At 46.6% G+C, this 25,613-nt stretch overlaps 2 protein-coding genes across 10 annotated transcripts in view; both read left to right on the forward strand.

The window, feature by feature from the left end:
* The first annotated feature begins 1,282 nt into the window (after positions 1-1,282).
* On the forward strand, positions 1,283-18,555 carry MEDAG (mesenteric estrogen dependent adipogenesis). The gene is made up of 5 exons (XM_082366304.1): positions 1,283-1,797; positions 10,468-10,577; positions 13,348-13,460; positions 15,232-15,517; positions 17,354-18,555. Exons 1-5 carry the CDS (start codon positions 1,520-1,522, stop codon positions 17,476-17,478), a joined length of 912 nt encoding a protein of 303 aa, XP_082222430.1. The 5' UTR covers positions 1,283-1,519; the 3' UTR covers positions 17,479-18,555.
* A 100-nt stretch (positions 18,556-18,655) lies between these two features.
* Positions 18,656-25,613, forward strand: part of TEX26 (testis expressed 26) — a 66,995-nt gene continuing 60,037 nt past the window's right edge. For 8 of the 9 annotated variants that reach the window (XR_014237271.1, XR_014237272.1, XM_082366300.1 and 5 more), the window contains exon 1: positions 18,656-24,961. Coding sequence is in view for 7 of the 9 variants with exons in the window: in XM_082366300.1 (XP_082222426.1) it covers positions 24,820-24,961 (142 nt within the window). In the remaining 2 variants the exon portion in view is untranslated. The remainder of the gene's footprint in view (positions 24,962-25,613) is intronic. The other variant, XM_082366303.1, reaches the window with a different exon arrangement.

The following is a 25,613-nucleotide window of genomic DNA, read 5'->3' on the forward strand; positions in this document are numbered from 1 at the left end:
TCAGTCTGTGCACAGAATGAGCCACAGCTTGCTCTCAAATATCTACCAACTGAACACCTGAACATGTTCCAGGACTCGAGGGGCTCAGCCTCTGCGGAGGCAGGGGACGGGGAGGACCGCTGGGTCCCTTCTGTCCCCACCACTGGGCACACTGCGCCTGTGGCCCACCACGCAGGAGAAGCAAGCAGAGCAAAGTGGTGAAATCCGCGGGGGATTCGCGAAGCCATTATGGAAAAGTGACTCAGTGATCCGTGGGATTTCTACAAGGAAGGGAATCTGAAACCGAGAGGGGCCCTGGGGGCTCCCAGGCACGGAGGCCTTTCCCCCCCATTTCTTGTAGGCAAGACTCCAGCCTCCATGACCTTCCGGGATTTCCAAAGGGCAGATTGAAACAGTTGCTAATCAAGGGAGAAGCCGCCGAGAAACCCCCGGAGGCGAGATTAAAAGGACCCGAGAAGCTCATCAAGATGAGGAGACGACTACCTGAGAGGAGTTTAAGGGCGTGCAGGCCCTGCCCACACCCTAATCCTCTCAGCAGCCCCACCCTTGAACCATTGTTATAAAACCCCTCATCAAGTTGGGACACAGAGGGCAGGAGCCTGCTGTGGCCCCCTTTGCCTGGCAAAGTTATAAAGCTATTCTTTTCTACTTCACCCAAAACTCTTATCTCCAAGATTCCATTGGGCACCGGTGTACAGAGGCTGAGATTTTGGCAGCAAATTCAGGGGAAGGAATGGTGCCGGGAAAGGCTGAGAGGGGGGAAACGCAGGAAATGATCTGGAAGGGAAAAAGCAGAAACTGAGATTAGGAGACCCTGGTTGGCAACTGACTCCAGTTTGGGGGCGGGGCGTGGGAGCCGAGATCAGAGGTCCAGCACTGCCCGGGCGAGCTGGGCCCAGGTGGGGAGCGGGGAGAGGGACGCGCGCCTCGCTCCGACCAGCGCGCGGAGGTGTGGTGCCTTGGGGGAGGGTGGGAGCTGCACGCCCTCCCTCCCACCGCGGGCCAGACCCGGCACCCCCGGCGGACTCTCCCCCACCCGCCCCAGCCTCTCCCCACTCCCTCTCCCGGCAGCATCCCCCCACCTCCGGCAGTGTCCCCCCCCCCGGCAGTGTCCCCCCCCGGCCGTGTCCCCCACCGGCAGCGTGTCCCCCCCCAGGCAGTGTCCAGGCAGGGGCGGGCCCAGCCCCAGGCGTGGAGCAGCGCCCCCCAGGGGGATGAGTAACCCTTGGCTGCGAGCGGGCGCAGCCAGGCGGGAGCGTGCCAAGTCCTGAGATGCCGGAACGCGCCCGCGCCCGGAGCGTCTGGGGTCGTGCCCGAGGGCCGGGAGGGGCGCGGGGCGGATAAAAGGGCCGCGCGGCGCCGGGGCCGCTTTCTCCGCGCGGTGCCTGCAGAGCTTCGCTCCTCGCCGGCGGGCAGGCGGCCGGGCAGCACCTGAGCGGCGACCCGGGCGCGGGGCCGACCGAGTCGGGGCGCCCGGCCCCTGTCGGGGACCATCGACGGCAGGAGCGCGGGCCGGGCCATGGCGGGGTTGGAGAGCGCGCCGGCGGCCAGGCCGAGCCTGACCTCCATCTCGTCGGGGGAGCTGCGCAGCCTGTGGACGTGCGACTGCGAGCTGGCCCTGCTGCCCCTGGCCCAGCTGCTGCGCCTGCAGCCCGGCGCCTTCCAGCTGCGCGGCGACCAGCTGGTGGTGCCCGGCCCCGCGGAGCCCGCGGCCACGCGCGGGGGCTTCAACGTCTTCAGCGACGGCCACGTGCGCCTCGACGGACAGCGCTACCGCCTCAGCAGCTACATCAGGAGGTGGGTGGGCCCGCCGCCCGGTCCCCGCCGAGGCCTTCGCCCCGCTGTCCATCCCAGCCCTCTGGCCTCACTTCCTGAGATCCAGCCTGGATCCCCTCCTTCATCACACTTTCAGATTTTTCTCATTGCTAACGTCACTCGGAGGTGCAAAGCTCCCCCCACTCCCCCCCCCCCCGCCCCGCTCCGCCCCCGGCCCTGGCTTTTTCTGCCCTTGGCACTGACATTCTGCAGCTGTGCAAGCTGCCCCGGGAGGCACCAGGGCAGGCGCCTGAGGGAGAGCAGGGTGGGGAGAGCGTGAACTGGCGGGTGATTCTTCCTTCTGGCTCCTTAACTGGATCAAATGAGCTCAAACTGGGGGCACACCCTTTGGGGATGTTTGCTAAGCAGAGACTCACACCCTGGCTTTAGACTGGGGGAAGGGAAGGGGAGAGGGTTTTCTCTTCTGTGCCCTCGGAGCTTTATCCAGTGAGGAGACCCGGGGAGAAGCATGCAGAAGTTTAAAGTTTCCCATCTTTGGCCTCAGTGAATTTTCAAAAAATAAATCAATAAACGGTGGCTGGGAAGGGACCAAAGACCGGTGAAGTCCAACCCAGGGCCGTGTGGGCTGTCGAGTGGGCAGTTCAGTTCTGGGAAAATGGGAGGGATGAGCGTGGCTTCCAGGATCCGGGGACAGAGCTTGGGCCAAACCGAATTTGATGGAGGGTCTCAGGATGCTTAACCATGGTGGCCAAAGTGCCTGAAGCACTTCCTAGCAGACTCGAAGCCAGCAGGGATGTAGTCTATGGGAAGGAGGCTTTGATGGGGTAAAGGAGGAGGGAGCTTCACGCTGCGTTCTGCGCCTCTTGCTACCAGAGGTCACCCTGTGCCTCCAGAGGTCACGGGGGGGGGGGGTGCGGGGGGTGGTGGTGCTTATATTTGTGTTGCAGAGCTGAGTGTTGGGAAGCGGGCAGTGCAGTCTCGAGGTTGGTTCAGAGGTGGGGAAGCTGGCCGGCTACTAAGATAGAAAGCCTTTGCTCCGGGGAAAGACAAGGGCCGGGGTCACCCTGTGGGTGGGATGGAGCCAAGAGGGGGAAGCAAACAAAAGGAGATGTTTAAAATACCTTCTTCAAAGCTGCTGGGGAAAACCTTGCTTTTCCACACAAAGATAGTGAGGGCTTTGAGGGCCTGAAAAACCATTCCCCAGCAAGAATTTCTCCCTTTCTTAGTGAATTGAAAATTCCAAGCCATAAGCAGGGGACGGTGGGAGGAACTGAGTTAGAAATAAGATTGGCAAAGATTTTAAAAGAAGATAACTGTTGTATTAACAGAGTATGAAAAATAAAAATGTCCAGAATTAATTGAAGCTATGGGTTAGGCTTTGACAGAGTCAGCTCTCCTGGTCTCAGCAAACAGTGCTGCAAAGCTTAAAATGGTTTTGAAGTCTGGTTGTTCAGCTCTTGCTTTGAACACTTCCTCCCCGAAGGAAAATTAAACAGCAGTGTTCCCCTGGCAGTTTAGAGTCCAGAATAAACAATGATCAGGTGACACAGACCAGGGTGCAAACAGGAATCAGCAAATACAAGGTTCTCGTTGTCTAAGCAATCGTGTGACGGCTTTTGTACCCTGGGAGTACCAAGGCGCCCCTGAGAATAATTGGGGAGATGGAAGGAACAACCTGTGTTCCTCTCAGGGAACATACTATGTAAGCGGAGCAGCCTCTTATACCTGGGTGTACAGTCCTGAAGGACGACTGGGAGGGAACCTGGTCTGAATGGAGAAAGCCTTCTAGAAAGAGGGGGAAGATGGCTGTGGACAGCAGTGAGAGGTTTTGCTCTCATGGATCAAGAGTGGGGTGCATAGTCGGATACAGATGTCTGAAGCGGTTGCTCCTCAAATTGACACAGATTTACCCAGTTGTCTTTGGTCTGGAGATAGCATACAGCTTCCTCTCTCAAAATAGCGCTCAAAAAGCAGTACTTCATTTCTTTCTTTCTCTCTTCCATCCTTCCTTCCTCTCTCTTTCTCCCTCCCTTCCTTCCTTCAGTAAGCTCTAGCCAGTTTAGCTGAGAAGAATTTTACATGGTTTCCTTTTTACCAGTCAGTTCTGGCACACTTCTAAAGATCCCAGAATCACGTGGCTCAGTGACAGCCCCTTGCATACTCTGTAGTATTTCTTTCAGGCTCTGCCCAATTCAATGTCATTGCCCATGTGGTCCTGGACACCAGTTTTGGCCGACGTGGCATATTTCCTCGAGGTCAGGCAGTTATTGGCGAGGACGGCCAGTTTTGCTTTGCCTTCCTAGTCTATCATCTGCAGAGTCACCTTGTACCCCACCATGTACTTTCCACTTTTTATAACACCTTGGGGCCTAGAGTTGATGGACTCCAGTGGCTTTTTTGTCTTCTTTGTGGCCCATATTCCTGCCTTAGGTGTGGGATGGTCCCCAACAAAGAGCAGCCGCCGAGATGGCTGGAGAGTAAGAAACACAGAGTGATGATTCTTAATCATTTCGGACCATCAAGCTTTTGAGAATCGTAGGTAGACCTTCTCCCCAGAAAGGCTGAGATACACCTAATGTTGCTGACCATGTAGGTAGTTTATGAGATGCTTGGATCCAGGTTAAGAATCTGTCCTCTTTACTTAGTTTTTTTGGTTTTTTTTTAATCATTTAACAAATATTTTGGTGTGGGATAAGCCCACAGCATAAGCAGGATTTCTTTTCATGGCCTCAGAAGTGTGTGCTGTGACTTTCACAAGGTCCTTTCCCAGAGAACCCCAAGGGGCTAAGAGCTACTGACCCTGACATTCATATGATTCACTTGCTGAGAGAGTAAGAGGAGATTTCAGTGGTTCTACTTACTCCAGTTTGTTTTGTAATACTGGAACATTTTCCTAAATATGTACCTGCTAAATAAGCCTCAGGAAAACTAGGGTGGTGGGAAGGTCTAGTGATGGCACTCAGTCCTGAGAGCCTGCTTTAAAATTCTTTGTCCTCCTGTCGGGGATTTATGGCAAGATCTTTATTGCTATTTTTTTCTTTCAAGCTCAGGATTCCCACCCATGTTACAAATGAAACTTGCTCAGGGTTCCAGGTGCAAATTACCATTAACTACCACACACACACACACACACACACACACACCCTTACCTTTTTTCCTAGAATGCAGCCTTGTAGTGGGATGTAATGGCGAACATTTGACAAAGAGGAGCTCTGATTCCCTGTTTTCAGTGGTCCTCCAGCATGAAAGAGGCTGCGTGGAAAAAAGAAAATAAAAATTTTTTTAAAAAGAAGCTGCTTGGGTAATAAAAATAAGAACAACAATAATAATGGTGGCCACTAATGCTTACTAGAGTACCAGCAATGGGTGCAAAGTATTTCACAGCTATTATCTCACAAAAGCTGACAAAGTCGGCACCATTGTCTGTTTCCCTTTTTTACAGATGAGGAAATCAGGACTCAGAGAGATTAAATAATTTCCCTGGGTGAGCTGCTGGTGGGCTGCGGGACCAGGGCCTCTCCACAGCGTTATCTAACAATACAGCCCACCCTGTCAGCAAACTGCCTCGAACCTGGAATAATTCTGGCTTCCTATAGGCCACAGCGGCTTTCTTATAGATTTCCGGAACCTCAAATTAATAACTGGAATGACGTCAGCCAGTACGCATCTTATATAATCAGCCTAAAAGAGAAAGTAAGTCCAGTGGTTTGAAGGAAGCCACTAAAAGCAGTGCTGTGACCTGCTTCTGCCCAGGTCCGACCAGCTGTTAGCTGGGTGACAGTCACACCTACCTCGAGATCAGCTGCCTGGGGCAGGGGGCACAGGGGAGGAGAGTCAGGGTTGGATCATACTTAAGAGTTTCACTGGGGGGAGGTGCTTGGGCTCTGTCTGTGGCCCAGGCCACCTCTCAGGAACATCCCCGTGTGCAGCCCGGCCACCTTTGCTGTTGCCCTCAGCAAGCTCCCGACCTGTCCTCTGCTTTGGTCCCCATGTCTGAGTCTTGGATTTGATGACCTGCCCAGGACAGCAGCCCCTAAACAGGACTCATAGTGATACTGATGAAGTCATAATCTCTCACGTGTCGAGCTACGATTTTTACGGGATTCAGTTCGGAGTAAGTGTGGACAAGCACGAGCGCCGGGGCCAGGCTGCCTTGGTTCGAATCCTAGTTCTGCTGCTTACTAGCTGAGTGACTTGGGAAAGTGACTTAATCTCAGTGACTCAGTCTTCTCAGCTGTAAAATGGGAATAATAATGCCAACAACCTTATAGGGTTGTTGTTCAGAATTAAAATGTATAAAGTTCTCAAAACAGTCATTGGTACCTATTAATCATGGGACAAATGTCAGCTTATGTACCTACCAAGCAACCCCAACGCCAAGTGCTTCACACACACTATTTAGTCTTTCAGCCACCTCATGGGGTACCTCTTATCAGCCAGATTTTACAGGTGAGGAAATGCATCTCAGCAAGGTTAAGAAACTTGCTGAAGTCACAGAGACAGGAATCAAACCCAAATCGGGTGACTCAGGAAAAAAGGACACTAGCCTTTGCTGCCTTCTTCCTCGGGAGACTTGCTTTGCCCTTCCAGCTACACCCCGGTCCTTGCAAATGCCTGCCCGTGGGCCTGAATGCCGCCACTCGCACTCCGCAAGGCTTAGCTAAACCAAGACTCCCCCCGGGGTCCCCATCTCCCTCCTGCCTCTGCACTCCCATTGGCAGTCTGTTTGGCCCAACGGAACAATCCCTCCTCTGTTCCTGTCCCAGCTCAGTAAGTGGTTCTAGCTCCAAGCCCCTTGGCTTTGCTCCTTCTTATTTACATTACTAGGACATAGCCCTGTGGATGTCTAGCTCAGAGAACTGTGCATTCCTCTGGCATGTGTGTGTTTGAATGATTAACTCGTTTGTAAGCCTCTGAAAAACGGGGACCGTGGCTTAGACCAGTGCTTCTCAAACTTTAAATAAGCTTGCAGGTCTCCTGAGGATCTTGTGAAAATACAGATTTTCGATCAAATACATCCGGAGAGGGACACAGGATTCTGCAGGTTTGCAAGCTCCCTTGTGATGCCAGTACTGTTGGTCCAATGATCCAATGATCAGACTTTAAGCAACAAGGCCTTAGATGTGTATCATTTCCCATTGAAATGATACATTTTCTTAGCTGTCTCCCCAGTAGACTACATGCTTCTGGAAAGTGGGACTGTTCCCTTCTTCATTTTGTGTCCCCAGTGCCCAGCACATAGTAGGCGCTCAGTAAATGTTTCTTGCACGAAGGAATGAATGAATGAATGAACACGTGTATCGTTGATTAGAGTTAGAGACATTAGAGTGATAAATCTGAAATTTTTGCTTATTTAACTAGAGTTGGGGCAGAAGAAGGAGGTGAGGGAGTGAACAGAAGGAATTTTTTAAGTGTGTAGGGAAGGCTTTGCTTAAAACTAACAAGTTAACACTGGAAAGAATGTCCCTGTAAGCTTTTGCTTAGTCACAGCAAAGGATTGTGGAAGCTGTTAGCAATTTCTGGCCCTTTTACACAAGGACTATTCCAATATATTTCTCTTTTTATCTGCTCCTTCCTCCATACTTTAAAAAATGAACACACACACACACACACACACACACACACACACACACACACACACAGAGATAGGAGCCGTGTGTTTGAATTCCTATTTGTCTTTGAGTATTCAATTATCAGGGGCCAGGGAAATTTGGAGCAGCTTTTCACATCATGCTAAAGATGATGTAAAATTTGAAGAAAATTCTGGAGAAGGGTTGGCATCTTAGAGGGTGGGTGATCTTTCAGCTACTCCTGACTTGCTAGAAGCAAAAATTCAGTGTTCTATCTTGGTCCCATCTTTCAGGTGTTGCCTTCGTTAAGCTACTCCCTCTAGCCTTCCAAACTGAAAAGATGAGGAAAGAAATTGGAGCAAGGAAAGAGAAACCCTTACTCACTTATTTTTCAGATATCCATTTAGTCCTCCTTTGCTGGTAACTCCAATGAACACAGCCCTGGTTGTGTGTCAGAAGCTTACAGAACTTCACCCTAAGGCCAGCGGAGTTGGCCAGAATTAAAGACACTAATAATGTTTGTTGAGCATCTACTATGGGCCCAAGTACGTATGTCTATGTTACTGGCACTGCATTACATCATCAAATGGAAGGCAATACTGTTATATCCCTTTTACAGATGAGGGAATGGGTTCAGATGGGTTAAGTAACTCACTGAAGGTCATAATGAGTTGTGGCTCTGGGACTGAGTTCACACAGCCAGTCAATTAGAACGTGAATTAAATCTTCTTATTTCGAATCACTATGCTTTCCATCACATTGTTCTGCCTTTCAATCTTTGGATTAAAGCCAGGCGTAGAAAGTTCCAGCCTAGCAGCATTTTGGGGCCAGGATAAAAGCAATGAAGAAATGAGGGTTTAAAGGAACTATCTTAAACTGTTTGCTTCTCATCCCTAATGATAACTTAAGCGAATAGAATAAATATCCAGGACACAGAAGCAATATTTGCATGAGTAATTCATAAATATGCATGATTAAAGATGAGATAACTAGTCCCTAAGGTCGGCTCGTCAGGCTCATCTTAAAACAAAACTGGTGGTTGAATGTCAGATACTTAAAGACCTGTGAGATTTAGCAACTAGGTCCTCAATCTTTGTATTTTAGTGACTTACATATCCAAATTTCATACCAGTGAATTCCAAAGGGATGCTCACATGTATTTATTCCACTGCAGTTTTGAGGTGTTTAAACCAGGTCCTTGGCAGCCGAATAGATGGATGGCGGAGGGGTGGGGCGCACAGGGGGCCCCTGTACTGCCGCCCTGCTACGCCATCCCCACTTCCTGGGCCCTGAGCTCCTCAGATGTGCAAGGCACGTGTCAGCACACCATCCGGTGCTTAGTGAATGCTGCTGAATGAATGAATGAGAGTGAATGAACCCAGCAAATCGCGGTTCCCTTTCTCCTTCCTTCTCCTTCGCTTCCTTTCTCCAGTACCTTTCGGCAGTTGGTCAGTTGGGACAAAGAAGAACAGGAAAATTCTCCCTCTGCTGATGTGGGACACAGTGCCGCTCTCGCCAGGTGCCCCTTTACCCCATCCTCACTGCGCACTGTTCTGCCCAGAGGAGGATGGGGGTAGGGGAGGCACGGAGGGAGAACCGTAGGAAATCCCTGGTCTGCGGCTGCATCATCATACCCAGTCCATTCCTCTGCTAACCCCCTTCTCCATTCCCACCCTCCTCTCCCCTCGTGCCCACACCCCTGAACAGCGACACCTGCACGCGCTCTCCTTCCCTGGGTGCACCAGCCTGTGTCCCCCTCCCCACCGCAGGGCCAGCCCCCTGACCACCCTTGTGCCCAGGGTTGGGAGATGGACGCTACATTAAAAGCCTGGTGAAATAGAAGGCAGGAAGCATTTTAGATGCTCCATCGGGGGTCAGGTTTTAAAAGCTCTCAAAATCAGATCTGACAATCCAAGAAAAAAGGATAATGACACAGATTTCTAAGAAACCAAGCTGGAGGCAGACAGTGGAAGCTGTGTTTTCCTGACTCGGTGGGTGGATATTCTCCCACTGCGCTTGACCCAGGCCTGGGTCCCCGTCTCGTGCTCCGGCCCCTCTAAGTGGACTGTGGGAAGAGGACCATGGGGAGGGAGGCTGAGGGGACTTTGCGGCCAGAGCTCTCCGCCTCGGGCGCTCCCCAGGGCTGTGATTTTCATGTCAGGCTCTGGAAGGACAAGAAGCCAGAAAGAAACGGGGGGAGCCGTCTCTGCCGGGGACTAGATGTCAGAAGCCAACATGCGGCCCTTTAGCAAAAGCAGCGCATTCAGTCCGTGCAGACCTTGCAGTAGTGCCTGCCCGTGTCCACGCCGCTTCTGAGCTTGGGTTTGGTTAGAAAATTAGCCCTCTTCTTGAAGGAAGCCAATTTGCACTTGCATCTGTCTTCTATAAAATCAATAATGCAGGTAGAGACACAGAAAGGCTGCTTGGAAAATGTGCAGAGTAGGGAGAGAAAGCTGACCTATTGGAGGACAGAGTCAAAAAGCAAAAAGATCTTCCTGGGCTGGAATAATGAACTAAAACCAAGGAGGCTAAATGTAATAGGGCCCTGGGCAGAAATCCAACATTAGTTTTGTTTTTTGTTTTTTTTTTAAATTGCACAAGCTCACGATCAGGGAGATGTGAATTGGTTCATATGAATATTGGTTGATTGTCTAATCAATGGAGCGATCTGGGTTTATCCTGGGATTAGAGAAGGAAAGGAAAATTTCAGACCCACCAGTTAGGATGACTACACTGGAGAAGACCCAAAAATTCCACTTATTGAGTATAATTCATTCTCAACCCAGAGAGACATAGGACTCCGGTAGCTTCAAATGAACGCTTACAGCCCGAAGATAGATGGTACGAGTCATCATCTGGTACAGGCTGCCCTTGAGAGCCAGGTGTTGGTGCCAGGCGCCCTCAGGACCAGGGCCACCTTTAGTTTGCATGTTGATCTGTCAGCTGATCAGGGGAGGGGATTTATTTATTTGGTACAAGATACGGTTGCCTCCCGAAGGACACTTTAGGGGACTTCCCTCAGAGGGTCTGAGGATGTAGTAAGCACCTGTCCAGTATGTCCCCTTCCTGACCTCGATGGGAAGGTACATCGCACTTGTAATCATCTCTTGTTTTTTCATAGATACGTGGAACTGACCAACTACTGCGATTATAAAGACTACCGGGAAACTATATTGAGCAAACCAATGCTATTCTTTATTAATGTACAGACCAAAAAGGACTCCTCGAAAGGTAGGTATGTAAATGTTTGGGTTTGGTTCTGCCTTGCTGGGCTGTGGACTGTAGCCTGCTGATGAGGTAGAAGTTGGGCGTGGAGAAAGCAGGGCGGATGTCAGCTTGTGCAAGGCTGGAAGCCTGGTGTGTGAGGCCATCAGCACAGCACAAGCCTGCAGAGCAAACCTCTAAGTGATCCTACGGCAGAAGGCATCTGTCTCTGAGTCTTCTTTCATACTTCCTGTCTAAGCAGGAAGTGATCTCTGAGCCTGCAGGGGTTGCAAAAATGACCAGAGTGATGAAGATGATGATATATAATATTGCCTACCACGTATCAAGCACTTCTGTGAGGCATGTGCTAATGTCAGTCATTGGCCAACAGCCCGGTAGGGCATATCATCCAAAGGAGAACATTTTTGAGCATGAAAGCAGGAACTGTAATAAGTATGCTGGGATAAAGGTATAAACTAGAACTGACTCAGGCATAACTAGGATGCCTGGCCGTCCTGCCTATGCGGTACTTATCCCATCCCCATTTTCTAGATGAGAAAACTAAGATAAAGAAAATAAACGCTTATGTGGATGCTTTTATGTTTCATGCTCTGGCCTTTGAATTTCAATTTTAGAGATATCTCTTTATTGTTTCTTCCAGGAAATCAGACTGATAACAACTATATTAACTCAAGTTCCAATATGAAAATATCTCAATTTTCCCTTCTTCCTCCCGCTCAGAGTGATACATGGGGAAAGTCATGGGCATAAGTTCTGTAATAGTGGTAGAATTTCTTACACTTACTTCTAAATAATGTTCTTAAAATGAGACCAAGAGAGTAAGAATTGACCTACAGATTCCAAATAGACTTCCTCAAACATGCCCTTCCTCATTCAGATTCGTGGACCTGATTCTCTGCTCGTCTCATTCAGAGTCATTCAGATTCCCTTCTCACTTCATAATTCAAAGTCACAATGTCCTTCTTGGCAGGAGGGGCCGGGAACAGATCACACTGTAACAAGCAATGCTCATTAGAGCATCTGAGCCCCTGGTGTTATTTGGCTTGCTGGTGACCAGAAAGCCGAGAATTCTCTAAGAATGTAATGCACAGATGTATCCAGTATACCTCCCGCATTGATCTCTCAGGAGGATTCTTAAGAAAGAATAAGAGACCTCTCCATTTTAACATTTTAATGAACATACAGGGAGTGGTATAAGGAAATATTTGTGGTGGCCTTGAAAAGATTCACGGTTATATAACGCTTGTGGAAGGAGGTAGAGAAACCCAGTCCTCACTGGCTGTGAGGAAAGCCATGAAATGAAGAGATTCTGTGACACAAAGCTTAAGATGGTCAAGTTTAAATTATGAAAATTGTGATTAGGGCAACATGTCCAGCCCTGCTGCTATCCTAAACTTGTACTTTTGTGCAAATTTAGAAGAAGCCACCATTAACTCAAGACAATTTACTAATCCTTCCCAGAAGTTTGTCATAATAAATGTACAAGTAGACAATGTGGAAGCAATTGGCATCCTCTAGGATTGTGCAGTGCACAACCTGCCCAACCTTCACAACGGTGGATGGAGGGTGGCGGCCTTAAGTATCTAATGAGCCCAAAGGTCTTGGTTTAGTTTATGTGAAAGTTAATTCAAGGTATCAAATAGCTGGCTTGCTTTACTTGCTTATTTATATCTTTTCTCAAAGAGGAGATAAGGTAGTTTCTATCTAAAGTGCCCCAAAAAATAATTTGGGAGAAAGGAAAACAGGGGAAGGAAAAATAAGATGGATAAGGTTAGTGCAAAGGTTAGTTCAAAATGTATTCCCCAAGGACGTAACACTTGCTATTGGTGGATCACAGGTTTGATGCTCAAAGCCAGTGTAGAATGTTCAGTTCCCCAAATCACATGATGGCTGGTCCATGGCCTTTAAACAAAGGGTGGCATTCTATGTTATGGGTCTCCCTAGAAAAAGTGCTTGAGTAATGAAGGGCATGGAGCTTGATTCCGGGGGCTGGAAAAGTTAGGAGGTTGTTGGTTCGCAGTATTTAAAATTTCCTAGGGAGTAAACAACCACCCCTTTGCTTAGATTAGATAGAACTGGACAGAATTGGATTTAAACCAAACCAAACCGATCAAATAAACAACAAAAAACAACTGCCAGGACATAGACGTGGCATTATTTAAACAATGGGAGGGACATTTCCGCTGGGCTTGTGCTGGGCTGGGGCGTGGAGGAGATGCAATCTCAGATTGCCTTGGTCCTTAGAATTCTAGACTAGCCCTTTGCAGACTGAAAGCCAGGCCTCTGGGGGAGGACAGGGAACGATGAGGGAAGGGGAAGGCAGGGGGCAGCGTCCTCCCCTGGACTGATTTTCTGCTTTGCAAGTGGGAAATGTGGGTGAGAGCCAAGTTGCTGTTTATCCAGTAAGGCGGTGACACGAAAACCAGCCATCTCCAGTTTTCACTTTGGCTCCTGTGCTGGCTGCACACAGAGGAGACTCAGTGCTTATCTGTGATAATTATGGACTGGAACTTTCGATTTCTGAGGCAAGAGTGACAAAGTGCAACCTGGGGGGAGCTGATTTTCTAACCTGCTTTGACAGTATCCTGGAGCTTCCTCACACCTGCAAATTTCTCGGAAACATTTCTAGAAACCTGGTTAGGCTTTGCAGTGAGGGAGCAGCGAGGGAGGTTATAAATTAATAAAATCTCCAAATATGGTGGGAATCACTGCTTTGTCAGATACTAAGAAGTACACATGCACCCTTGTTTTTTGACTTCTACTTTCTGATTTCTAGAAAGAACGTATGCGTTTCTTGTGAACACCAGGCACCCCAAGATAAGAAGACAGATAGAGCAGGGGATGGACATGGCCATTTCCTCAGTGATTGGAGAAAGCTACTGGCTTCAGGTGAGGCTGGCTTGTGTGAATCCAGGGCTACCAACACACGGAAGAGGGTCTGGGCGTTTCAGGCCAGGACTGAGTCCCTAGAGCTTAACTCTAACTTAACTGAAACCAGACACAGACCTTTTCTATTGCTTCATTATCACTACCAATAAAATGAACTTAGTTTCTAGCAACTTCTTAGAAATAGGGCAAGAATAAATATAAATTTGACCAAGCAGTTCAAGGTCTTTACACGGAATTTGATGCAAATGCAAAGATTTGTTTTAAAAAAATAAAGGCAACTGATGAGGGCAGACACGAAAACCAACAGGAACTACGAACCTGCAGCCTGCGAAAAGGAGACCCGAAACATAGCAAGTTAAGCAAAATGAGAAGACGGAGAAACACACAGCAGATGAAGGAGCAAGGAAGGAGCAACACACCAGACCAAACAAATGAAGAGGAAATAGGCAGTCTACCTGAAAAAGAATTCAGAGTAATGATAGTAAAGATGATCCAAAATCTTGGAAATAGAATGGAGGAAATACAAGAAACGTTTAACAAGGATCTAGAAGAACTAAACAGCAAACAAACAATGATGAACAACACAATAAACGAAATTTAAAATTCTCTAGAAGGAATCAGTAGCAGAATAACTGAGGCAGAAGAACGGATAAGTGACCTGGAAGATAAATAGTGGAAATAACTACTGCAGAGCAGAATAAAGAAAAAAGAATGAAAAGAATTGAGGACAGTCTCAGAGACCTCTGGGACAACATTAAATGCACCAACATTCGAATTATAGGGGTCCCAGAAGAAGAAGAGAAAAAGAAAGGGACTGAGAAAATATTTGAAGAGATTATAGTTGAAAACTTCCCTAATATGGGAAAGGAAATAGTCAATCAAGTCCAGGAAGTGCAGAGAGTCCCATACAGGATAAATCCAAGGAGAAACACGCCGAGACACATATTAATCAAACTATCAAAAATTAAATACAAAGAAAAAATATTAAAAGCAGCAAGGGAAAAACAACAAATAACATACAAGGGAATCCCCATAAGGTTAATAGTTGAAAGTCAGAAAGAAAAAACAAATACAGTATGCTAACACATATATATGGAATCTAAAAAAAAAAAAAAAGGTTCTGAAGAACCTAGGAGCAGGACAGGAATAAAGACGCAGACGTAGAGAATGGACTTGAGGACACGGGGAGGGGGAAGGGTAAGCTGGGACGAAGTGAGAGAGTGGCTTGGACATATATACACTACCAAATGTAAAATAGATAGCTAGTGGGAAGCAGCCGCATAGCACAGGGAGATCAGCTCGGTGCTTTGTGACCCCTTAGAAGGGTGGGATAGGGAGGATGGGAGGGAGACGCAAGACGGAGGAGATATGCGGATATATGTATATGTATAGCTGATTCACTTTGTTATAAAGCAGAAACTAACACACCATTGTAAAGCAATTATACTCCAATAAAGATGTCAAATAAATAAATAAAAGATAAAGGCAACTGTTTAAAAATATGTCAGAAAATGTATACATATAGCTGACTCAGTTCATTGTGCAGCAGAAACTAACACAACATTGTAAAGCAACTATACCCCAATTTAAAAAAATCTATACCTTCTTGTTTGGAAAAAAAAATATGTCAGAAAGAAAGAGAAATAAGAGTTGTGATATTTTGGACATTTGGACATTTGTTAATTCTATAATATAATTCTATGATATAAGTCTGTAATACAACATTATCGTTATATCCATGAAATTAATTAAATGCTTCTCTCTCTTTCAGTTTGATTTTCAAGAGGCAGTAAAGAATTTTTTCCCTCCAGGAAACAAGCTGGTTAATGGAGAAGATTTGAGCTTTGTGTATGAATTCAAAGCTGATGCGTTATTTGATTTCTTCTATTGGTTTGGGCTCAGCAATTCCACTGTAAAAGTGAATGGAAAAGTTCTGAATTTGTCAAGTACAAGTCCAGAAAAGAAGGAGACCATTAAATTATTTCTGGAAAAAATGAGTGAACCTTTAATCCGAAGAAGCAGTTTCTCTGACCGAAAATTCAGTATAACTTCCAGAGGTATGTTAAAAATTCTCAAGTACCCGAGGAACGTAGTTAAATTAAAGGGTAGAATAATATCATGGAGGAGGAGAATCAATTAATGGAAAAGGTGAGGCTTCTTGGTAAAGGGGAAATATAATATCACATATTTCAGAAACTAGGAAGTGAGAAACATTTACTACCAAAAAGAAATATAGTAAACTAACACAACATTTAAATCAATTACACTTCAATAAAAATTAAAAAAAAAAAAAAGAAAAGAAATATAGTGACTTTTCCTTTTAGGCTCCTTAAAGTTTTCTGACATAGCAGTTTTACAGTGCAGCATACCCAGAAAATAATTTTAAAATATATTATTAACGTAAATACGTGTTAATACTCATTGAAATATTATTAACAAGAATTTAACTATAGAAGAATGATGCTTTCCTGATGTGCATATTCAGGGCAACAGAATGTTAAGGAAAAGTGTTGGCTGAGGGGGGAAGACACATGGTGGAGATATCCATCTTTATAAATATTTGGAAGGGTTCTCCAGAGTTTCTAAGACCACAAAATAGTATCTCTTGAGACTGCCTCACTTCACAGACCGCAGGTCACATCTGGTGCGTTCTAGATTTTATATCCAGGGCCTCCTCCCCAGGACTTCGGGAAAGTTTTCAGTCTGATGTGGCTAAGGCAGTGATATCAGTCAAGTCTCATCTGCATCTGTCTTCTGCTTAGCCTGCTCTCTCTCCCAGGCTAGTCTGTGCTGGAAGGCAACTTCCTTGAACCAGGACTTTTGCTGCTCATTGCAAATAAACAAACAAACAAAAACAAGCAAACGACAACAACAAAACACCAGTCTCTACGAACCTGTCGTTTTCAAAAAGTTAAAAAAAAAAATACAGAGGCTTCGTTAGTTGCATTTAATGACAGTTGCTTTCTTCCAATGTTTCTAGCAAAAATGCTTACTCCTAGCTATTTCTTATCCTGGAAAGTAGCTTCCCTCTGTCTCTGTCTCTCCCTCCTTCCCTCCCTCCCTCCTGCCTTTCCCCCTCCTCCTCCTCCTTCTCTCTCCCTCTTTGTTGCTTTGCTTTCTCTGTCTGGGTGCTTCTTACAAAGATGCCTTTGTGCTCTGCTCCGTTGCTGCCATGGTTGGGGGAGGGGAAGTTATATGCTCATCCTTTTGGGGGAGGATTACCTTGCCTGGTTGTGGCCATCCCAGATGCCAGCTCCTTCCTGGGACACCCTCCAGCCCACCCACTGGCCACAGCAGCCTGAGCAGGGTTTTTCTGTTTCACCGTCGCTCACCCGCTGTCCTTTAGGCTGCCCCGCTGTTCACCGGCATCCTGGGGAGACTGAGGGGCATGTGAAGTTGGGCGGTGCTTCCTTGCAAGTTTACCCTGAGCCGGCCCTGGGGCCACTTCTACTTCAGAGCAGTGGGGAAGGATTCTTCAGGGCCCACCTGAGTCGTCATTATGCACCGCAGATGACCCAACCACGCACCAGCCGCTCGGCAGGCAGCTGCACCGGCTCAGCCCTGGTGATCACTTAGCCCGGCTTCATCTCCTTCTCAAAAACAGACCTGTGTCCTAGGCATCTTTTCCCCACCTGTGGGCCTTTTGTCATCAAGTGAGAAAGGGTACCTGTAACTCCAGCCCATGGAGAAGCAAGTGACAATGCACATCCTCCTGGTGAACAGAAAGCAACACGTTTCTGTCAGCTTTTTCTGAGTTTTTCTGAGGAAGCCAGGATTCTCTATTCATTATTGAAATGGTTACGTTAGATGCTGCATGGGCTTTAGGTACTGTTGGATTTTGGTTTTGGTTTTCCAGAGACGGTAATAACACAAGCCTTGTTTACTTTTCTCAGGTTCACTAGATGAAGTTTTTAACTGCAATCTGTCACCCAGATCATCTCTGATGGAGCCTCTTTTGGCAGAATTACCATTTCCATGTGTTCTGGAATCTGAAGAGACACCCAACCCATTTATCTGATTGGATTGGACATTTTGCGGCTCCTCCTATACCCCAGGCCTGTGCCAGAACCGAAGGCTGAGGGGATCTAAGAGAGATGGGAGGCGGGTACCTCTGCCCTGTGCTCCTACAGAGACCCCTCCTTTCCACTTTTGTGGGTGATGCCTTGGCAGGGCTGATGCAGCTGTCTTCAGGATGGGAGGGCTTTGGCCCCATGGCCTGGGCGGTTCCTCCCCTTTTAACACTTCTCCAAAGAGTCGGAGTGGCAGAGTCCTGCCACCCTGAATATTTTGCTTATACCATGGCGTCCTGGGAGCTCCCTGGGCAGCCTTTGTGGGAGACATCTGACCTGGGTTTTGCCCTGTGATGCTTCGTAAATCTGGGTTTAGCCCTCTGCTTGTCTGAACCCAAACCCAGCAAGCTTGGGGTTAGCAGTGCCGTTCTCTTGCAGACCTTGCTGAGCAAAAAGCCCAGGACATCTTTCATCGGAAGGCAAGTATGTTTTTCATCCTGCCCATAGGATGAAACCTTAGGAGAAACATTCACGGTGAGGCTCGCGGGAGGATTGGCCAGGTTGATAAGGCGGTAACCCTGCCACCCGCTGCCTGAAATTTGAACTCCCTTGACCTCCCTCTTAACAAAGTGGCCCGTGTAGAAAGAGGCCAGGTGATGTGATACCAAACATGACAGGAGAAGGATAATGTATGCGGCATTGTCCTCTCTATTAAAAGCACATTATGTCAGTTGGGTATTTCATAAGCTTTTAGCAATCCTAACACTAAAAGCAAAATAGAAGAAAGCTATACCATTACCATAATACATTGTTACACCAATACATTTTTCATCTCATAGCTACAGTGGAGTTCTTCAAAAAGAAAAAAAAAAAAATCATCCTATTTACATCCTAAAACCCTGCATGAATGAGTTGCTACACAGGCTTATAATGAGAAAGATTTCTGGGTTCTGAGTATAATTTTTCTGTCCTTTTAAAAAATATTCTTGTATTATACATTATGATAGCACTACTGACTGTCCTTTCATTTATATTTGAAATGGTATGTACTATATTTGTGCAATTAAATTTTTCTTTAACATTCAGCATTGAATTGAGTAAATTTGTGACCAAGTATGTGTGATCTTTCCGTCATGCTCTGCAGGTGGTATGTTGGCCTTGTAACTTACTTACAGTAAGAATTGTGGTTTTACAGCTACTTTATCAAGAAGAGCCTTCTTTGAAGAATAGGTCTATGCAGTATTTGGAGAAAAAAAAATTGATACTGATGTTTCAGAAAAAGGGAATGTTCCTTAATAACAGAAGATGGTAAACATTTGTTATTCAAACTCGGTGCAAAATGAAGAGAACAAAAAAATAAGTTATACACCAGAACAAACAAACCTTAGGTGAATATCAAATAGTATATGCTTCCCAAAGGAAATAGAAACTCTATTCACAAAAATTGACAAAGTCCATTTTTTGAAAATAGTTGAATTCAGGAAAACCATTGGTAATCGCTCCAGGAATGGACTAAAGATCTGGAAGTTTTCTTTTTTTAAAAATTTATTATTTTATTTATTTATTATTTTTGGCTGCGTTGGGTCTTTGTTGCTGCCCTTGGGCTTTCTCTAGTTGCGGCAAGCGGGGTCTACTGTTCGTTGCTATGCGCGGGCTTCTCATTGCAGTGGCTTCTCTTGTTGCGGAGCACGGGCTCTAGGCATGTGGGCTTCAGTAGTTGTGGCTCATGGGCTCTAGAGCGCAGGCTCAGTAGTTGTGGCACAAGGGCTTAGTTGCTCCGCAGCACGTGAGATCTTCCCAGACCAGGGCTCGAACCCGTGTCCCCTGCATTGGCAGGCAGATTCTCAACCACTGCACCGCCAGGGAAGCCCCTGGAAGGTTTCTTTTATCGTTAAAAATTGTTTTCAGTCAACTCAGAGCCAAATGCATTTACTCAATTTGATACTCACTTACCAAAGTTTTATGACTGCCTCTAAGGAAATATACACTGTGCTAATGTATATTTCATTAGCAAATGTCACAAAGAATTGATACTGGGAAATCTATAAAATGGGTGAAAAGTCTATTGGGACAGATCTTCCTGGGTAAAAGAGACCTCAATCTGGATGTATATTTGCCCTAATTCAGACATCTTCAACAGTTTAAGATCAGTAGAAATGTATAGGACAAGAATGGCCTAAGCAATCATTCATTCCATTCATTCATTCATTTATCACATATGATTGAGTGCCTACTGTATGCAGTGCACTGGAGCTGGTATATAAAGTTGCCTAAAACATGGCCCTTGCTCTCAAGGAACATCCAGTCTTGTAAAAGACAGGTATACAGCTAGTAAGAACAATAAAATCAGTGCTACGGGAGAGATTCAAAAAGGAAAGCGTCTAAAACGCTTATGATCCAGTTTTGGAGATAAAATTAATAACATGTAACTGTAAAATTTAGTTTTAAAAGAAACATGTAAGGATCAATTTATCCAAGCAACTGATTTACTGAAGCTCTCAGTGAAAGAGTCACCTTGGAAACTATTAATTTTTTCCAACAAGAATGCAATCCGGACATTATCTACAGAGTAAGGGAGTTTTTCTCTTACTACCTCATGGTTAGAGTTTGATTTTTGGCCAAAGGAAAACATTGTCCAACTTGATTGCCTACCTTAATTATCAGCTCGAATGTCTTCTTACTGTTTCAAATACCCAGTCTATCTTCAAAGAGCAAAGTTATACCCCGATTTAAGAAATTCAAAAGAATGTGCATCAGTGTTTGAAGGGAGTTTCTAAAGAATTTCAAAGATGCTTTAAGCAATGGCAGTGTCATTATAATAAATGATTACTTTGAAGAAGAGACATTCATTTGGATGGCTAACTGCTGGTCTAACAGATTTAAAACGAGTGTTCACACTTGATACTCACGGCTTGAATAAACTTGAGAGAACCAATATTGCAAGTCATTAGTAATTGTTCTTAAGGGTTCAGAGAAGAGAAAAACACAAGAATCAGAGACAGCAGAGATGGCCCAGGAAGGAGGTGACATTTATATACGATTGATGAGGTTTTGATAGAATCAAAGGTCTGAACTTGCTGTTATGGCTTCATTTGGATAAAATGTGAGTTTGGTGAGTGGCAGGTTAGAAGCAGAGCTTAGAATTTACCCTGTTAAACTGGACTGTCCTAATAAAATAAAGACCATTATAAAATTTTCTTTTCTGGATTTTTCAATAAAAACATAGCAATCATTCTTGGACGGCTTAAACACAACCCCTCTTAGTGGCAGATATCAACCAGGTGACCTCAGGAAGACCTGGATCTCTGATGGTAATTTTAAGTGTCAGTTTGGCTGGGCCACGGTGTCCAGATGTGTCGACAAACATTATTCTTGATGTTTCTATGAGGGTGTTTTGGATGAGGCTAACATTTAAATCAGTGGACTTTAAGTAAAGCAGATTGCCCTCCACAATGTGAATGGGCCTCTCCCAGCAGCTGAAGGCCTGAATAGAACAAAAGTCTGACCTCCCCTGAGCAAGACGAAATTTTGCACAGATGACCTTCAGGCTTGAACTGCAATATAGGATCTGCCCTGGGCTGCCCTGGGCCTCTGGCCTGCTGGCCTACTTTGCAGATTTAGGACTTGCCAGTCCCCACAATTGTGTGAGCCAGTTCCTTAAACTAAGTTTCTTTCTCTCTCCACACACACACACACACACACACACACACACACACACACACACACACACACACTATTGGCTCTGTTTCTCTAGGGAACACTTAATAATACAGAGTCCATCACAGAAATGGAGAAAATGTTTTACGAGTTAATCCATCAGCTAAAACAAAGAGAAAAGGCAGTATTTTTGTTTTTTACATGAACACACTTGAATAAAAGCATTGCATACCACATAATAACAGGAAGTCTTGCCAAAATATAGCAAGCAAGCTGGAAAAACTTCACTCAGTATATTCATATCCAAAGCACTTGGCATTGCTGAAGAATGTCCGTGACCTCTCCTGGGCTTTCGGAAACAGTCACCAGCCAAGTCTCCCATCAACTCTTTCACATTCTTCCTCTCCTTCCGGAGACAACCTTGCCTCTCATGTTACCCGGAGCAGAGGTCCTCAAACTTGAATGCGCCCTGGAATCTCTTGGAGGTTTAGCTGCAGATCCTGACGCAGGAGCTCGGTGGGGGAGTTAGGGAGAGCTGCGTTTCTGCGTTTCTAACCAGTTCCCAGGTGATGCCGAGGCCGCAGGTCCTGGGACAAGGCTCCAGACCTGTCCTTCTCAAGCGTTACGAATCACCTGGGGATCTTGTTAGAAAAGCAGAATCTTGCTCACCCCCCGACTTACTGACTCAGAACTCGTGTCCTCGTCAAATGCCCAGGTGGTGTGGACACGCTCAGTTTGGGGACAGCTTGCTGGCACATCTGCTTTCTCCAGGCTGGGACCCTGTCTACTCTCTCCTGGAGCATCAAGTTCTCTCTCCCTACTCCTTACCCTTGGCCTATGAACTTGTTATTCTTCTCTCCTTTCAAGTAATAACTCTCTATGTGACCCACGCCCTCTTCCCCCGCTAGACCCTCTTCTCCTTCACAGGCAAAATTTGAGTGTTCTTTTGTTGCGGTCTCTTCCCTCCACCACCCACCCCCATCTTGACTTCTTCATATCACGCTCCCTCTGTACGTGTGTGTGGCAGAAAGAAATTTCTTGTGATAACGTGAATTGGAAACCACCAATTACCATTTAACCCATTCGATACAACTACTCTCAATTGGTTTTGGTCAATTCAAAACTCTGTCACAGGCGCGTTGGTAACCTCGAGGTCTTAGTTTCTGTGTGATGGATCTACTCTGGCAGGTGAATGGAACCTTGCTTCTCTTACTCCTGGAAAAGAGGATTTACTTAAACCACTGACCTGACCCCTCATGCTGTTGCCTAACCCACTCCGTGCACACTCCTCATGTTTAGGTGGAGCTCCTCAGCATGGCTGTGGGGCTGCTTGGCCCTCCCCCTTCACAGTATGGCAAGACCAAGCTCTCAGGGCCTCTGGAGGACACAGGCTGTTTCCCCTTCCTGGGTCCTTCCTGGGCCTTGGGGCACCTCTCCCTCTTCACCTGGTTGCCTCCCGGGCATCTTGGAAAACTCAGCTCAGGCAATTCCTCTCCCCCTCCGCCAAGGTCCCATAATACTCTGGGCACTGCCCTTAATGTCATCATACGGCTCACTTCAGGTGTTCAGTATTTGTTGAGGGAAAGAAGAAGGGAAAAAAATTCTGCTTAATCCTTAAACGGAGTTGCCTCAAGGAACCCAAATTCAAAGGCAGGAAGAGTGCTGTACTGCTCATAATGAAATGGACCTGTATCAACCATCCATTTGCAGAAGCAGAAGCAGAAATGAAAGACTATAAAAAAGCATGAAGGACTTCCCTGGTGGCGCAGTGGTTAAGAATCTGCCTGCCAGTGCAGGGGACACGGGTTTGAGCCCTGGTCTGGGGAGATCCCACATGCCGCAGAACAACTAAGCCCGTGAGCCACAACTACTGGGCCTGCGCTCTAGAGCCTGTGAGCCACAACTATTGAGCCCACGTGCCACAACTACTGAAGCCCGCGCACCTGGAGCCTATGCTCCACAACAAGAGAAGCCACCACAATGAGAAGCCCACGCACCGCAACGAAGAGTAGCCCCAGCTCACCGCAACTAGAGAAAGCCTGCACGCAGGAATGAAGACCCAACGAAACCAAAAATAAAATAAATAAATAAATAATTTTAAAAATTTAAAAAATAAAGTTAAATTAAAAAAAAAAGAACGAAGATCAAAAGAGCAATAAGACAAAAGAGCAATACCTTAGGTGTGTGTGGCTTTACGATTTATAAATTATCATTAGAATTATTCATCTTTACAGCCCAGTGAAGTGGGTACTCGTATATTCATTTTACAGATAAGGAAGCTGAGGCTCGGAGCAGTACCTGCTTTACACCCAATGCCTTCAGGTAGAAAGTGACAGATCTTCTGGCTCTCGATTCAGCGCGTACCACCCCCCCCCCCCCCCCCATTTCACAGCTTGCCTAAGATGAGACAAACGTAAGATATTAATAAAAATTCACTGCAAAAATTCTATATACTCGCTGCTCTATTTTGAAAGTGTATTTCTCTTAAATTATGCTATGCTAATTAGCTCTACTATTTCCAGACAGTAATCTGTTATTGGGTGTTGCTTTCTTAATTTAGACTCCACTACTAAATCCTAATTTAGACTCATTCCTTCTAATAACATCGACAGAAGTCTGTGTGTCCCACCATTCATTGCTATAAATTTGAGAGCCTAAATCTGTTATATTCATTCCGTTACATGGATGGGACTCTACTCTCAGAAACTTCTGGTTGAGCTCTTCAGTTTAAAGAAATCCTTGCATATATACATGGGATCCTTACTTTGATGCCTATTCTGTCTCCCTTGATAAATTCCCCTTTGTTACTTCACTGTTCACTTAAGGTCTATGTTAGAATAACCCCTTGAAAGGTTAAGGGATGGTTGTAAGTTGCTTTCTAAACATGGTGCCAGCAGTCTCCAATGCATACTTACTGTTTCCTCTTCGCATCCAAGTGGGTAATAGCTGTGTCCTAGCCGGGAGACAGTCAATATCACTAAGCACCTACTATGTGCCAAATGACCAGGTAGCTGTCAGGTAATATGAATATAAAAGACCCTCCACATACTGGGAAAGCTCTAACATATATGGGGGTGAGAGACACAGCTGAACCTGTGGGGACAGAAGAACAATGAAATTGACCGTCCCAAAAAACAATGTTTGGTGCCAGGAACATGGCCTGGTGAGAAGAAAGGTGTCACACACGTCCCTACTCACTCCTCTTTCCAAGCACACTTTCCTTTCACCTCCCTGCCGGCTCCTAATTCCTGTGCAGAGATGACCAGTTTGATGGCATGAAACTAAGTCAGAAACTCTGGTTCTAGTTCCACTTAATGCAAGATGACTTGTGATTTTGTCCTCTTGATCGATTCCTAATTCCTCTTGCTCGGATCCTGCAAGATCCCTGACGACTTCGCCTTCATTCGCTTAAGCTGAAAACTATGCATAGCTGAAAATTTGCAGTTGAAAATCTGACAATATTACTTTCCCTTCGGTCTAATCCCCTTTTGCTCCTCTCCCCAAATATATATAAGACACTGCTCGGGAAAGCTCATTGCATGAACTAGACAAATACACGAAAGTAAGGTACCCATCATATTACTAGAAGCACGTCTTTTTACTTTCAGCACCGGGTCCCCCAGCCGGCCCGGTGAAGCGCCCTGCACCTCGTCTGCCAGGGGCTGAGCAGCCGGGAACCTCCCCGCGTCTCCATGGCGAAGCGTCACAAAGCGGCCGCGCAGCGCCCAGTCCGGCTGGTGCAAGGGGCCCAGCGACGGCCTCTTCCAGCAAGAATGGCAGAGCCTGGGCCCGAGGCTCCGTGTCCTTCTCAATGCGGCCACAAGATCCGGCCAAGTAAGACTGCGGACCCTGCCAGCCGGCGGGGGGGCGGGAACGGGGTCTCCCCTGGAGACGCGGTGCCTGGAGCGAAGGCTGCTCGGGTCTTCAAGGGTGTGTGCCTCCCCCTTACGGGTGGGACTCAATTTAAGGAGAGGCTGGGAGTCAGGGAAAATGAAAGGGTGTTCACGACCTTGCCCCTTTCCAGCCCTTCGCCATACCTTCTGTCAAAGCCCTCCCTAAACAGCTCGGAGTTTTAAACACCCCATGAAATGTCCAGGAGGGGACAAGCAAAAGGAAGGCCTAGTGTCTGGAGAACAAAGACAAAGACAAAGAAGCAACAGAGGTCGGGAGCTCTGAAGAGAGCAGACCCAGCGGGGGCCCTGATCCCCCGCAGGATCTGGGAAACAGCACAGAAATGGGGCGGGGAGGGGCTGCAGATTGCGGAGAAGCGACCCCCAAGTGGATCTACAGCGTCCCCCCCGCCCCACCCCGTGGCTGTAGCAGAGGCTGGGGACTATGGCATTCAGCTGTCGCTTCTAAACTTCGCTGATTTTTCTTTCAAAGGGATTTTGTATTTAACAGAGGCAGTGCTTTTAATACTAATTTTGCATGCGAATGCAGCTGGTTTACTAACTCAGCTTTTCGTGTCAGTGGAGGGGGAGCCACT

This window comes from Balaenoptera borealis, assembly GCF_965194805.1.
Source record: "Balaenoptera borealis genome assembly, chromosome: 18".
In the NCBI taxonomy this organism is placed as follows: Eukaryota; Metazoa; Chordata; class Mammalia; order Artiodactyla; family Balaenopteridae; genus Balaenoptera; species Balaenoptera borealis.

What these genes read in the sequence shown, in the direction of transcription:
- MEDAG (XM_082366304.1), top strand. Translation starts at nt 1,520, where the DNA reads ATGGCGGGGTTGGAGAGCGCGCCGGCGGCCAGGCCGAGCCTGACCTCC. An exon ending in CAAAAAGGACTCCTCGAAAG is followed by an intron (nt 10,578 to 13,347) that starts GTAGGTATGTAA and finishes TCTGATTTCTAG; the next exon opens with AAAGAACGTATGCGTTTCTT. An exon ending in ATTCAGTATAACTTCCAGAG is followed by an intron (nt 15,518 to 17,353) that starts GTATGTTAAAAA and finishes TACTTTTCTCAG; the next exon opens with GTTCACTAGATGAAGTTTTT.